This window comes from Phacochoerus africanus, chromosome 5, assembly GCF_016906955.1.
Source record: "Phacochoerus africanus isolate WHEZ1 chromosome 5, ROS_Pafr_v1, whole genome shotgun sequence".
Classification (NCBI taxonomy): Eukaryota; Metazoa; Chordata; class Mammalia; order Artiodactyla; family Suidae; genus Phacochoerus; species Phacochoerus africanus.
The window spans coordinates 37,164,490-37,176,585 of record NC_062548.1 but is presented as its reverse complement, the minus strand read 5'-3'; the positions used below and the strand labels follow the sequence as shown (position 1 = coordinate 37,176,585).

Sequence of the window (12,096 nt, the reverse complement as noted above, 5' to 3'; positions counted from 1 at the left end):
GCCCAAGCTGGGCCAGCAAACGGAGCCAGAGTGTAGAGGCTTCTTCTGCAGATGGTACCTGCCCTCCCCTGCTCACCTTCAAGTCCTGCACATTCTCCTCTTCCAGGATGGGGGCTCTGGGGCCCAGGTCAGCCCATCCCTGGACGGCCTATAGGAGAGCAAGAATGCAGGTTTATTCCTTTTTGAGCATCCACGAGTGTTGGGCCTTGTGCAGGCCACAGAAATACCCCATCCCACAAAGATCCCATCGTTTTTGGTATTGATTTGTTTCTTCAGGAGTCTTTCTGTCCTGAGCTTGTTGCCAATCTCACTTTGCAGCACGTTAAGATCCTTAGTCCCCAGGAGGCATCTCTCTTAATGAAGTTCCCCTTTTCCCTTGTCGGCACCTGTTCTCACGCATTCAAGGTGTATTCTTTTGTTTGCCTGTGTTCTTATAAAATATGTATTGCTTTTTTGTGTGTATGAATATCACTCGGCACTTCGAGATTTGGGCTAGCAGAGCTCATTCTGCACCTTGTTCCCTCTGTTCTTAAGATCTGCCTCTGTGTGCCTTTGGTCTATTGCTTCGAATCACTGCATTAACCTCCACGGATGGCAGCAACTACTTTTTCTGTCCCTCCCCCAGCAATGGACACTCAGGTGGCCTCCCACCCCCGGTCCCCACAAATAGCACAGGGATGAGCATATCCTCAGATGGGTGTCCTCGGCGCAGCTGTGGGAACATTTCTTTGGGATGTATAGACTCAAGAATTGAATTGCTGGGTGATAGATCCCTGCACACTTAGATACCCTCAGTGGTGCCAGGTTGTTCTGCCAGTGGGCACACACATCCACACTCCCCAGCCCCTTGGCACTGCCAAGATTTCTAATTTTGAGCAGTTATATGGTGGCAGGTGACACCTTGCTGCTTTCCTCTTGGAGACCACGTCTTAGTAGCACTTCCTGGATATGTCACTTTGGGCATATCATAGCAACCTAATGAGGTGGACGCTATGCCAGCTAAGTATAAACAACTCAGAGAGGCTGAGTAACTTATGGGAGGTCACACAGTAAGTGTGGGACTGGAATTCGAACCCAGAGCCCACGCTCTTCAACTCCGTACCATGATCATCCTATTTCGTCCCTTCTAAAATATCACCCAAGTCTACGCTGCAAGCTTCTTGGCAGGTGCTGTGTTTTATGGATAATTGTTCTTTTATTTATGGATCATTTTTTTTAGGGCTGCAGGTGCGGCATATGGAAGTTCCCAGGCTAGGGGTCGAATTGGAGCTGTAGCTGCTGGCCTATACCACAGCCACAGCAACATGGGATCTGAGCCACGTCTGTGACCTACACCACAGCTCATGGTCAGATCCTCAGCCCACGGAACAGGGTCAGGAATCGAACCTGTGTCCTCATGGATGCCAGTCAGGTTTTTTACCGCTGAGCTGTGTTTTAAACCTTTCTAGGGCCCCCAGAGAACTGAACCCATGACTTGCCTGTAGGAGATGCTCAGTACATCATTGTTTTATAGCTCTGGACAGCAAAAGGCACAAGGGGTCTTGCAGAGTTTATCTGGAGGCCTACAGATACAAGGGGGAAAGAGGAACTCAGTTTGATCTACTAGCTCCACAGAGATGCAGACGGGGTGGGGAGGGGAGGGGATCCTGGTAAGTAAATGGCCTGGACTTCCGGCTTCCTGCCACAATGTGGCCTCCGGACGCAGCTTGTCATGAAGTTGAAGAGCAGAGTGGCAATAGGGGGCCTTGGGGGGAAAGGAAGGAGGGAGGGCTGACAAGCCATGCAGACCCTAGAACCCCCAAATGCCTCCTCTGAGAGGGCTCCCACAGCCGGCTGGTGAAACTCGGTCTCAGAAGGATAGAGAAATGCACTCAAGATCAAAGGCAGAGCTGGCACTCAAACCCGTCTCCAGACACACAGTTCAGAGGTGTCTCATCCCTTCCCCGGCAGGAGGAGACCACAGTCCACAAGAAGGGACGTCTTCCTCCTCAGGCTCTTTCAGCACAGTGCAGAGCAGGGCTGAAGGCTTCGGGGTAGCAAGGGACACCCCCCTTCAAAGCTTCCTCACACCTTCAAGGATATACTCACCCCTTTTCTGGGAAGAAAGCAGGTGATACGCTGAGCCTGACCTCTTGGTCATCATCTGTACAATGGGTACAATTGCACAAATGACCCAGAACTGCTGTGACAACATCCAGCACAGCCCCAGACACAAAAGACTCTCCCAGCTGAGACCGAGTGTTCTGTCGGAGCACAGAATAGCCGCAGAAACTGAATGTCAGGGTCTGAGCTACGACATTCTGGTAACGCTTGTTTCTCTCAGGGGAGAGAGAAGTGAACTTTTATTTCGAAAACCATATTGGTGTACCTGTTCTTTCAAAACTTGCTGTGTTATGTGAAGTGAGGACGGAAACCAACCCCCAAAGGGACTTTTGGTGGCAAAAGGGTTAGGAACTTTCTCTCAAGTTGGATGTGGAAGGTGACGGCCCAGGGGGAAGGGCTGGTCCAAAGAGGACCTTTGAAAAATACTGTGTATTTACCAAAAAGATGCAGCCCACTCCTGTGCTGGACCCTAGACAGCTCTTCAAAAGGAGAAATCATCTTGCCACCCACGTTTCCTCACCTCGGGTGAAGGCACCTCCCAAGCGTGGCTGGGGACCAAGAGCCTAGAAAAAGCTGAGACCAGGTGCTAGGCAGCTGGTTCAGACCCCAGCTCACTGCTCCTCTCTCTCAGCCTGTTTCTTCATCTGAGAAATAAGCATACAGATAGTTAGTTAGTTCAGCTTATGGGGGGTAAGGTCTATAAATCTTGTTCCTGTGGTGCCTGGCACTGCACCCAGAGGGTACCTACAATTTCTAGCTATGCATCATCCCTACTCTTCTTTTCTTTTTAGGGCCACGTCTGTGACATATGGAAGTTCCCAGACTAGGGGTCCAATTGGAGCTGCAGCTGCAGGCCTACACCACAGCTCACGGTGACGCCGGATCCTTAACCCACTGAGCGAGGCCAGGGATTGAACCGGCATCCTCATGGATACTAGTTGGGTTTGTTTCTGCTGAGCGACAACAGGAACTCCCTGCATCACTCCTACTGTTGGTGAGATCCTGCCACATGCTAGAGCCTGGGGGCAGGTGAGCGAGATGGAAGTATTCCTGCCTTCACGGGGCTCCCCGCCTATAGGGTCTGCCCTGTGCTGGGGCAGCTGAAGAGGACTCTCTCCCCTGCAGTGAAGTGCTCAAAGCCCTGTGCCCCCCGTCCTCTCTGGAAGTGCAGGTGGAGGAAAGAGCCCAATCAGGAGCCTATGAAGCACTTCCCAAGCATCCAGAGACACAGGAAGCATGGTTGTGAACACTGGATTGTGAGAACACTTGCATCCCAGGCCAAGATGTAAGTGGATCTCGGCATGCCCAGGAGGAGCTGTGGCACCATGGGAAGCTCTAGGTTAACAGCCCAGGCTCTCGGGCTCCTGGCATAATGGGCTTCCTTGACCATGGGCCTCCTATGTGCCTGGCGCATCATGTAGAGCCTTTCTTGGTCTTTTGCTGGCCCCTCAAGGTAAGCGGCATTGTTCCAGTCTGGTGGTGGGAAAGCTGATACTCAGAGAGGTTAAGTCACCTGCCTGAAGTCTCCCGGCCAGGACTCAGACTCCGGCTCTCCAACCAGGTGACCTTGGACAGGCCACTTCAGTGAGGTGTTTGAGTATCCTCCTCGGTCAAATGGGCATGATACTCCACCGGCCTTCTCCCAAGCGCTCTTTGTGACTCAGACTGGGACCTGGAGGCAGAAGTCTCTTGCGAACCACAAATCCCTGGCTACTCAAGAGAAAGTGTGTAAGGTGCAGGCTTTGTCTTGGAGATGCAGGAAGGTGACAGGGCGTGTGCTGGGGTGTCTGGGAGCAGACTGGCTGGGTTGCACTGCTGGCTGTGGGGCTTTTTCTATGGGGTCTCCTTACGCAAAAGAACAGCTTCACAATGTGGTGACTCAGGAATGGAACAGAAAGGATCCCTTTATCAACCTCACAGAGGTAAAAGGTGAATTAAGGAGTTCCCGTCGTGGCGCAGTGGTTAACGAATCCGACTAGGAACCATGAGGTTGCGGGTTCGATCCCTGCCCTTGCTCAGTGGGTCATGGTTCCGGCGTTGCCGTGAGCTGTGGTGTAGGTCGCAGATGCGGCTTGGATCCTGCGTTGCTGTGGCTCTGGCGTAGGCTGGCAGCTACAGCTCCGATTTGACCCCTACCCTGGGAACCTCCATATGCCGCAGGAGCGGCCCAAGAAATGGCAAAAAGACAAAAAAAAGGTGAATTAATAATAATCATGGCCATCACCTATATTGTGCTCATCATGCGTGGCTTGGATGCTGCTCAGCTTCCGTCCACTAAGCCCTTACCAAGCACCAGTCGCCTTCCTGAGAGCTCTACATGAATGAACTCGCCTAGTCCTCGTGAGCTACCAAGTATTATTATTCCACTTTACAGATGAGGAAACTGAGGCTCCTAGAAGTTTAAGAAATGAACTCCCCAGGGGGCAGAGGGTTGGCAGATAGGCGTGGTTTCAGAGTCAGGCAATTTGACTCCTGCCTTCTTTCTCTACCGTCAGTAGAGTTTTGCCGGTGTTTGACTGCATGTGGTGATAATGTCCAGTGTGTGAAGCTAAGCTCGTCAATAAGCCAGGCTTCTCCCCACTTCACCTCCCTCCATTGCCCATCTGTGATGGGACCTGGTCCCTACTCCTGAACCTAGATCCATGGGGGCACTTATTTGACTGGAAGCATCATGATTGACAGGAAAGAGCGTGGCCTGGAAGTCTTGTGCTGGGGGATCACGTGCAGGCCCAGCCCCTGGCAGACTCTGGGACCTGTGCAAGCACATCCCCTCTCAGAGTCTCGTCTTCTCCTCTAGAATAAAGGAGATTGAGCTTAAGGGTCCCTAAAGATCTTGTGAGAAAACTGAGAATTTCAGAAACTTGACCAAAGTCGCACATCTCTTTTATGGAATTGCTGGCATTGGTCCACCACTATTCTTGCCAGACCTCACCGCCTGGCAAATGAGGCAGGCTCCTGTGATGAAGGCTCTCAATAAAGGCCACGGGTTGAAAATGGGAGGCTGGCAGCAGACAAGATTTGGGGCAGGGAGGTCTTCTCTCCCTACCCTGGAGAGAAGAGTAGATGGCTTGGTTGGCTCATAGGAGAGCAGGTTAGGAGAAGTGGAGCCCCTCTCCCCACCTCCCAGTCTTGGCCCCACTCCAAGAAAAGGGTGGTGGCCCCATCTTTCAGTTCTGCTTCCTCCAGTCACGGGTGGCTGGGCCTTTAACGCAAGTCTGCTATGTTTGGGTTCCTGCAGCTCCCACCCAACCCATCATAAATAGTCAACCCTGGCCAGGGCCTCACATTGGACTGGAAAATTCATTCTCTGTGACGTCCAGGTCTGTGCTGAGACCCTCCATAGCGAGTGAGTGTTGCTGAGTAATGTGCGTGTGTTTTCTCAACTCCATTTCTTTCTGGCCCAGGATGGGCACTCAGATGGCTATCTTGGGAGCTCCCATTGTGGCTCAGTGGGTTAAGAACCTGACATGGTGTTCATGAAGATGTGGGTTCGATTCCTGGCCTCACTCAGTGGGTTAAGAACCTGACATGGTGTTCATGAAGATGTGGGTTCGATTCCTGGCCTCACTCAGTGGGTTAAGGAATTGGCGTTGCCAAAAGCTGCGGTGTACGTTGCAGATGTGACTCTGATCTGGTGTGGCTGTGGCTGGGGCGTAGGCTGGTAGCTGCAGCTCTGATTCAGCCCCTAGCCTGGGAACTTGCATATGCCATGGTACAGACATAAAAAGAAAAAAAGAAGAAGGAGAAGAAGAAGGCAGCTATTTTGGATTTTCTAAACTTCAGGGCTATCTCTCTTCTCACCTCCTACAAGAGGCTTCCTTTGATCCTTTCAGCACTTGTCTGTGCCCCATGTATACCAGGTTGAATGCCCCCCCCCACCAAGATATGTCCACATCACACCCCTGGAAGCTCGAATGCTACTTTATTTGGAAAAAAGGTCTTCACAGATGTAATTAGGTTAAAGGATCTTGAAGTAGTATCATCCTGGATTTTTCCGTGAATAACAGAGTAATAACAGAAGGGGAATGATTCTCCCCTAGAGCCTCCAGAGTGCCTGTGGCCCTGCCAACACCTTGACTTCACACTTCTGGCCTCTAGAACTGTGAGGGAATAAGACTCAGCTGTCTTAAGCTACTAGGCTTGTGGTACTTGGCCGCAGTAGCAGTAGGAAATGAACAGACTATGGGATCACAGACTACCAGAACTATGGAGCAGGCCAGGGCCATGGCGGCCACACAGATGAAGCTTCACCCTGGCTCTAAGCAGCAAGAGCTACCCATCAGGAGGTTGCTTAGCCGCTCTGAGCCTCAGGTCACTTGTCTGCAAAATGGAAACAACAATGCCGACCTTCCAGGGCCAGAGTTTGGTTTGCTTTTGTTTTAACAGCTTGGGATATAATTCAAATTATCAGACAATTCCCCCATTTAAAGTGTACAATTCAATGGTCTTTTTAGTCTATTCCCACGCCTGTGCAATCATCCTCACAGTCCACTTCAGATGTCTCGTCATTCCCCCCAAAAGAAGCCACATACCCATTAGGACTTGTTCCCTGTTTCTCACCTCTCCCCTGACTGTAGCAAACCACTAATTTACTTTCTATCTCCAAAGATTTGTCTGTTCTGCATATTTTGGATAAATAATGTGGACTTTGTGCTCGGCTTCTTTCACTTAGGGTGTTTTCAAGTTTCATCCGTGTTGAAGCGCGTAGCAGTACTTTATTGATGTCTTTTTTTTTTGCCTTTTCTAGGGCTGCTTCCGCAGCATATGGAGGTTCCCAGGCTAGGGGTTGAATCGGAGCTGTAGCCGCCGGCCTACGCCAGAGCCACAGCAACATGGGATCCGAGCCGTGTCTGTGGCCCACACGACAGCTCACAGCAATGCCGGATCCTTAACCCACTGAGCAAGGCCAGGGACGGAACCAGCAACCTCATGGTTCCTAGTCGGATTCGTTAACCACTGTGCCAAGATGGGAACTCCACTTTATTGATGTCTTGAGCACCATTCCCTTGTATGGCTGGATTGACCACATTTTGTTTATCTATTCATCCACTGATAGCCATCTGACAGATGCATTTCTTTCTTTCTTTCTTGTCCAGCAATGCTGGATCCTTTCACCGGCTGTGTTGGGGCGGGGGCAGGGGGGGGGGGGGTCAAACCCATGCCTCTGAAGCAACTGAAGCTGCTGCAGTCAGATTCTTAACCCACAGTGCCACATCGAGAACTCCAATAGCCATTTGAGTTGTTTCCCTATTTTGGCTATTATGAAGGATGCTTCTATGTACATTCATATACCTGCTTTTGCATGGACATATCCAGGGTTCTTTTGAAGATTAAGTGAAGTAGAACCTAAGGCATCTGATATGTTCTCCAAAATCAACAATGAGATACCTTAGAGAAAATCTGTCCAACTCCTTCCATGTACAGATGTGGAAAATGAAGCATGGAGAGAAGCACAGACTTGTCAGACTTGTCAAGCACAGACTTGTCAGACTTGTCAAGGTCATCCAGGGCAGGAAAGCCTAACACTTAAATGCAGGTCCCTAAGTCAGATTGCTCAGAACCAAATCCCGGTTCCGCTTGGAACCGGGTTACCTTATGGAAGTCACTTAACCCCTCTGAGCCTCTGTTCACTCAGGTGTAAAATGAAGTTAGTAATAATACCTACCTCATACGGTTGCAGATGTGTCTGGTGCATAGTAGGTGCTCTATATGTCTTAGCCGTTATCATTCATGCGGCGCCAGTGGCAGGCGCAGGTCTCCTGGCTCCCAGGTGTGAGATGTCTTGAATCTACACTTCTCCACTTCCCTCTTCTTTATCACAGGCATCTCTCCAGTGTGACGGTAATTTTTTTGGAGGGAGGGCATAGGGCTTCCCCTCCGCCACTGGCCGGAGCAGTCAGCATGCTGAGCGAGAACCTTCGCTCAGGTTCTCTGGATCCGGCCAAGCCTGGTCTTCATCAAGCAACCCAGCTGGGATCGGGGGTATGTGTAAATTGTCTGTATCTTCCCATCATCCCCTGACCGAACCGAATGTCGTTCTTCCAGGCAGTGGACAGTGCGCCACCATGGAGTTGGGGCCTCTGGAGGGTGGGTACTTGGAGCTTCTCAACAGCAGTGCCGACCCTCTGCAGCTCTACCACCTCTATGACCGGATGGACCTGGCTGGAGAAGAAGAGATGGAGCTCTGCTCAGGTGGGCCCTCCTCCCTCTGGCCCTTTTCAAGTCCTTCCCCTTCCCTCTGCCTGCCTCGGAGCGCCGCTCAGCACCACGGACAGCTCCAGAGCCCGCCGCCAAGGCGGGCTCCTCGTGGGGACATCTCTCAGCCTGCCAGGCCACCCCCTCCTTCCCCACCAGCCCTCTTTCCTGGCTCTTTCCTGCTTCATCCAAGTGGCTTTTCCTCCCAGAACCTGACACGGACACCATCAACTGCGAACAGTTCAGCAGGCTGTTGTGTGACATGGAAGCAGATGAAGAAACCAGGGAAACTTACGCCAGTATCGGTGAGGAAGCAATTCTGAGCCAGAAAAAGGACAAGTGAGGGGAAGAGGCTTCTTTTCTCTTTGGTTAATCTCACCCACTCACCAGGAGCCAGCAGGCCCTACCTCAGAAATCTGGGCCAGGGGGATGGGGAGTGAGGGCTGGAAGGACGGAGAATCGGGGAAGAAGAGAGATGGAGAAGGGGAGGGAAATAGACCCCTTCACCGATGAACACTAGGCAATTAAGTCGCACTTTTACAGAGTTCCCATTGTAGCTCAGTGGTAACAACCCTGACGAGTAACCACGAGGGTGTGGGTTCGATCCCTGGCATTGCTCAGTGGGGTTAAGGATCTGGTATTGCCCTGAACTGTGGTGTAGGTCGAAGGTGTGGCCTGGATCCTACATTGCCGTGGCTGTGGTATAGACCAGCAGCTGTAGCTCTGATTTGACCCCTGGCCCAGGAACTTCCACATATTTTACATGGGGCCCTTTAAAAAAGAAAAATCTCACTTTTACATCCTCTGCCTCTATTTCTACATCTTTTTCTATTAGTTGCTCTTCTCTCCTTCCTTCCCACAAAGCCTATGTCATACACCCCTCCCTCTCTCCCCAGCTCCCAAGCTAAACTACTCTAGTATTTGTAGTAACTACCATTTGGGGAGCATTTGCGGCCTGCTAATCGCTGTGCGTGTCTTATCACATTGAATCCTTACAAAGACAAAGGAAGTAGATATTCTTAGTATTTTCACTTTACAGATGAGGCAACTGAGGTTTAGTGAGATAAAGCAATTTACCCATGTCTGCGTTAGAGACAGTAATGGGCGTGTCTGAAATTCTAACTGAGGTCTTATTTTTAACCACAAAAAGCAAAGTATCTAGGGTGGGGAGGTTTGCTAAGGCTTAATCTAAGAGGCTGGTTTGCAGCTTTATCATTTTTTTTTCTTTTTAGGGCCACACCTGCAGCATATGGACGTTCCCAGGCTAGGGGTCAAATCAGAGCTGCAGCGGCCAGCCTGCACCACAGCTCATGGCAACACCAGATCCTTAACCCACAGGGCGAGGCCAGGGATCGAAGTCGCATCCTCATGGATACTAGTCAGGTTTACTACTGCTGAGCCACAGTGGGAATTCCTTGTTTGTAGCTTTAAAAAGAGCTACATGGATCCCACGTTGCTGTGGCTGTGGCATAGGCTGGCAGCTGCAGCTCTGATTTGACAGCTAGCCTAGGAACCCCCATATGCTACAGGTGTGGCCCTAAAAAGACAAAAAAAAATTAAGAGCTGCATTATAAACTATAACAGAAAAAAATTTTAAAGACTACATATGTATAACTGAATCATTCTGCTCTACACTTGAAACTAAAACAATATTGTAAATCAACTATACTTCAATTTTTAAAAAGAGCCTCAGCTTTCAGTCAAGGGTAGAACTCTTTGGGGAGAAATGTTTCTGTTCTGTTGTGTTTTTTGCGGGGTAGGATGGGGTAAAGGCTCTCTCCTTACCAGGGACATCGCTGTCTTATACAGAGGCTTTGTTCAGTTATAAAAAGATGCTCCTTCTTCTGGAGGATGGAGCCCCCATTAAAAGTAACAGCTTGGGAGTTCCCGTCATGGTGCAGTGGTTAATGAATCCGGCTAGGAACCATGAGGTGGCGGGTTCGGTCCCTGCCCTTGCTCAGTGGGTTAACAATCCGGCGTTGCCGTGAGCTGTGGTGTAGGTTGAAAATGCGGCTCGGATCCCATGTTACTGTGGCTCTGGCATAGGCCAGAGGCTACAGCTCCAATTTGACCCCTGGCCTGGGTACCTCCATATGCCACAGGAGTGGCCCAAGAAATAGCAAAAAGACAAAAAAAAAAAAAAGTAACAGCTTGGCTATCAAAGTGCAGTCTGGATTTCTGCCCCCTTTTGCCCTCTTGGCTGGGCCCCCTTGTACAGTGAACAACCTGCACAACTGTTCTTAGTGGCCCTTTTCCTGGCAACCCAGGAACGACATCCCTTAGGAAGTCTGGCATAAATGTGGCCAGTCTTTCCACAGCACAGAGTGCAGAAAATGTAGAGGAACAGTAACCGTATGTGTCTCAAAAATTGCAGAACTGAGAGCCTGCCTGTTTCCTTTCCTTTCTGGGAATTTACTTGCTGGAAGGAGAAATGTTTGGGCTTGAGGGTATTCACAGTTCCTCACAACTGGAGGTAGTAACGAAGGATTTGGGCTTTTTCCCAAGTCACTTAGGAGGGGGGACTTTTTCCCTTTAGAGGCATCTAGACAGGAAGCGGGAGCATGTGGAGGAGGCAGCTTCGCCCAAGTCCGTTCCTCAAACCTGTGCTCCTAGAATCTCTGGCCAGGTAGTCATTTGAGCAACCTAGGCTTCTATAGAGATAAACTGGGAATAATAATCCCACCTGCCTCGTGGAATGACTGTGAGGACTGAATACGTTTCTGTGCATAAAGTGATTAGAACAGGATTTTGCAAAGAGTGAGCACTCAGTGTCAGGTTCCACCCCACCACGACCACCAACACCGTCATGTCATCATTATCATGTTTGTCATCGTCTTCATCACCATTATATCTTCCCTCCATTTCCTCAGCACAGAAGCCTTGTATGGCTCCCCACCGCCTATAAAATCAAGTCCAAACTTTCCCCGACATGAAACTTTAACTGCAGATACCAGTCTCTAAGAGTTTCCCAAACGGCTTTCCTCCCTCTGTCCGCACCACCCAGAAAGCCCTCCTCTTTCCTTCTCGCAGACTCTGCCCCATCTTTCTTTCTTTCTTTCTTTTTTTTTTTTTTGTCTTTTTGCCTTTTCTAGGGCCATTCCCACGGCATATGGAGGTTCCCAGGCTAGGGGTCTAATCAGAGCTGTAGCTGCCAGCCTACACCACAGTCACAGCAACACGGGATCCTTAACCCACTGAGCGAGGCCAGGGATCGAACCCGCAACCTCATGGTTCCTAGTCGGATTCGTTAACCATTGCGCCACAACGGGAACTCCTGCCCCATTTTTCAAAGTCCAGCTCCAGGACGCCCTTCTCTGGGACGTCCTCCCTGATTGCCCCATCCCACTTTACACCCTCTCCTGTATCTTCTGCCATGATAACTGTCATCCTGTTGGCTCCAAGCCAGGTTCCACTTCATACAGTTTACAACTGCTTACTGAGTGTCAACTGTGTACTGACTACTGTGTTGACTGCTGGAAAGGCAAAGCCTATACGCCTCACCATCCATCCCTGAATTGTAGGCATTACTTGTTATCATCACGTAGAAGAGGAAACGGGGACCCGGGGAGGTTAAGTAACTGGCCTAAGTTTGTACGGCTAGTAGGGTGAGTGAGGGGTAGAGCTGAAATTTAAACTCAAACCCAAGACAGCTCTACTATGCTACTGGCACTACTTTATAGTACTAGATACACATCATCCCTCTGATTAGGTTAAGAGCCCCTGAAGAGTCAGTGATCATTCATTCAGCAAACCTTTACGGACCCCCATTGTGGGCCAGGTCTGGACGGTCATGGTTGC

General features: G+C 50.3%; 1 protein-coding gene across 6 annotated transcripts in view; it reads left to right on the top strand.

The window, feature by feature from the left end:
• Positions 1-12,096, top strand: part of CIITA (class II major histocompatibility complex transactivator) — a 55,666-nt gene that overhangs the window by 18,816 nt on the left and 24,754 nt on the right. For 5 of the 6 annotated variants that reach the window (XM_047780505.1, XM_047780507.1, XM_047780506.1 and 2 more), the window contains 2 exons: positions 8,149-8,295; positions 8,508-8,603. In XM_047780505.1, the coding sequence (XP_047636461.1) occupies positions 8,149-8,295; positions 8,508-8,603 (243 nt within the window). Of the gene's footprint in view, positions 1-5,379; positions 5,450-8,148; positions 8,296-8,507; positions 8,604-12,096 lie in introns of those variants that run through there. The other variant, XM_047780509.1, reaches the window with a different exon arrangement.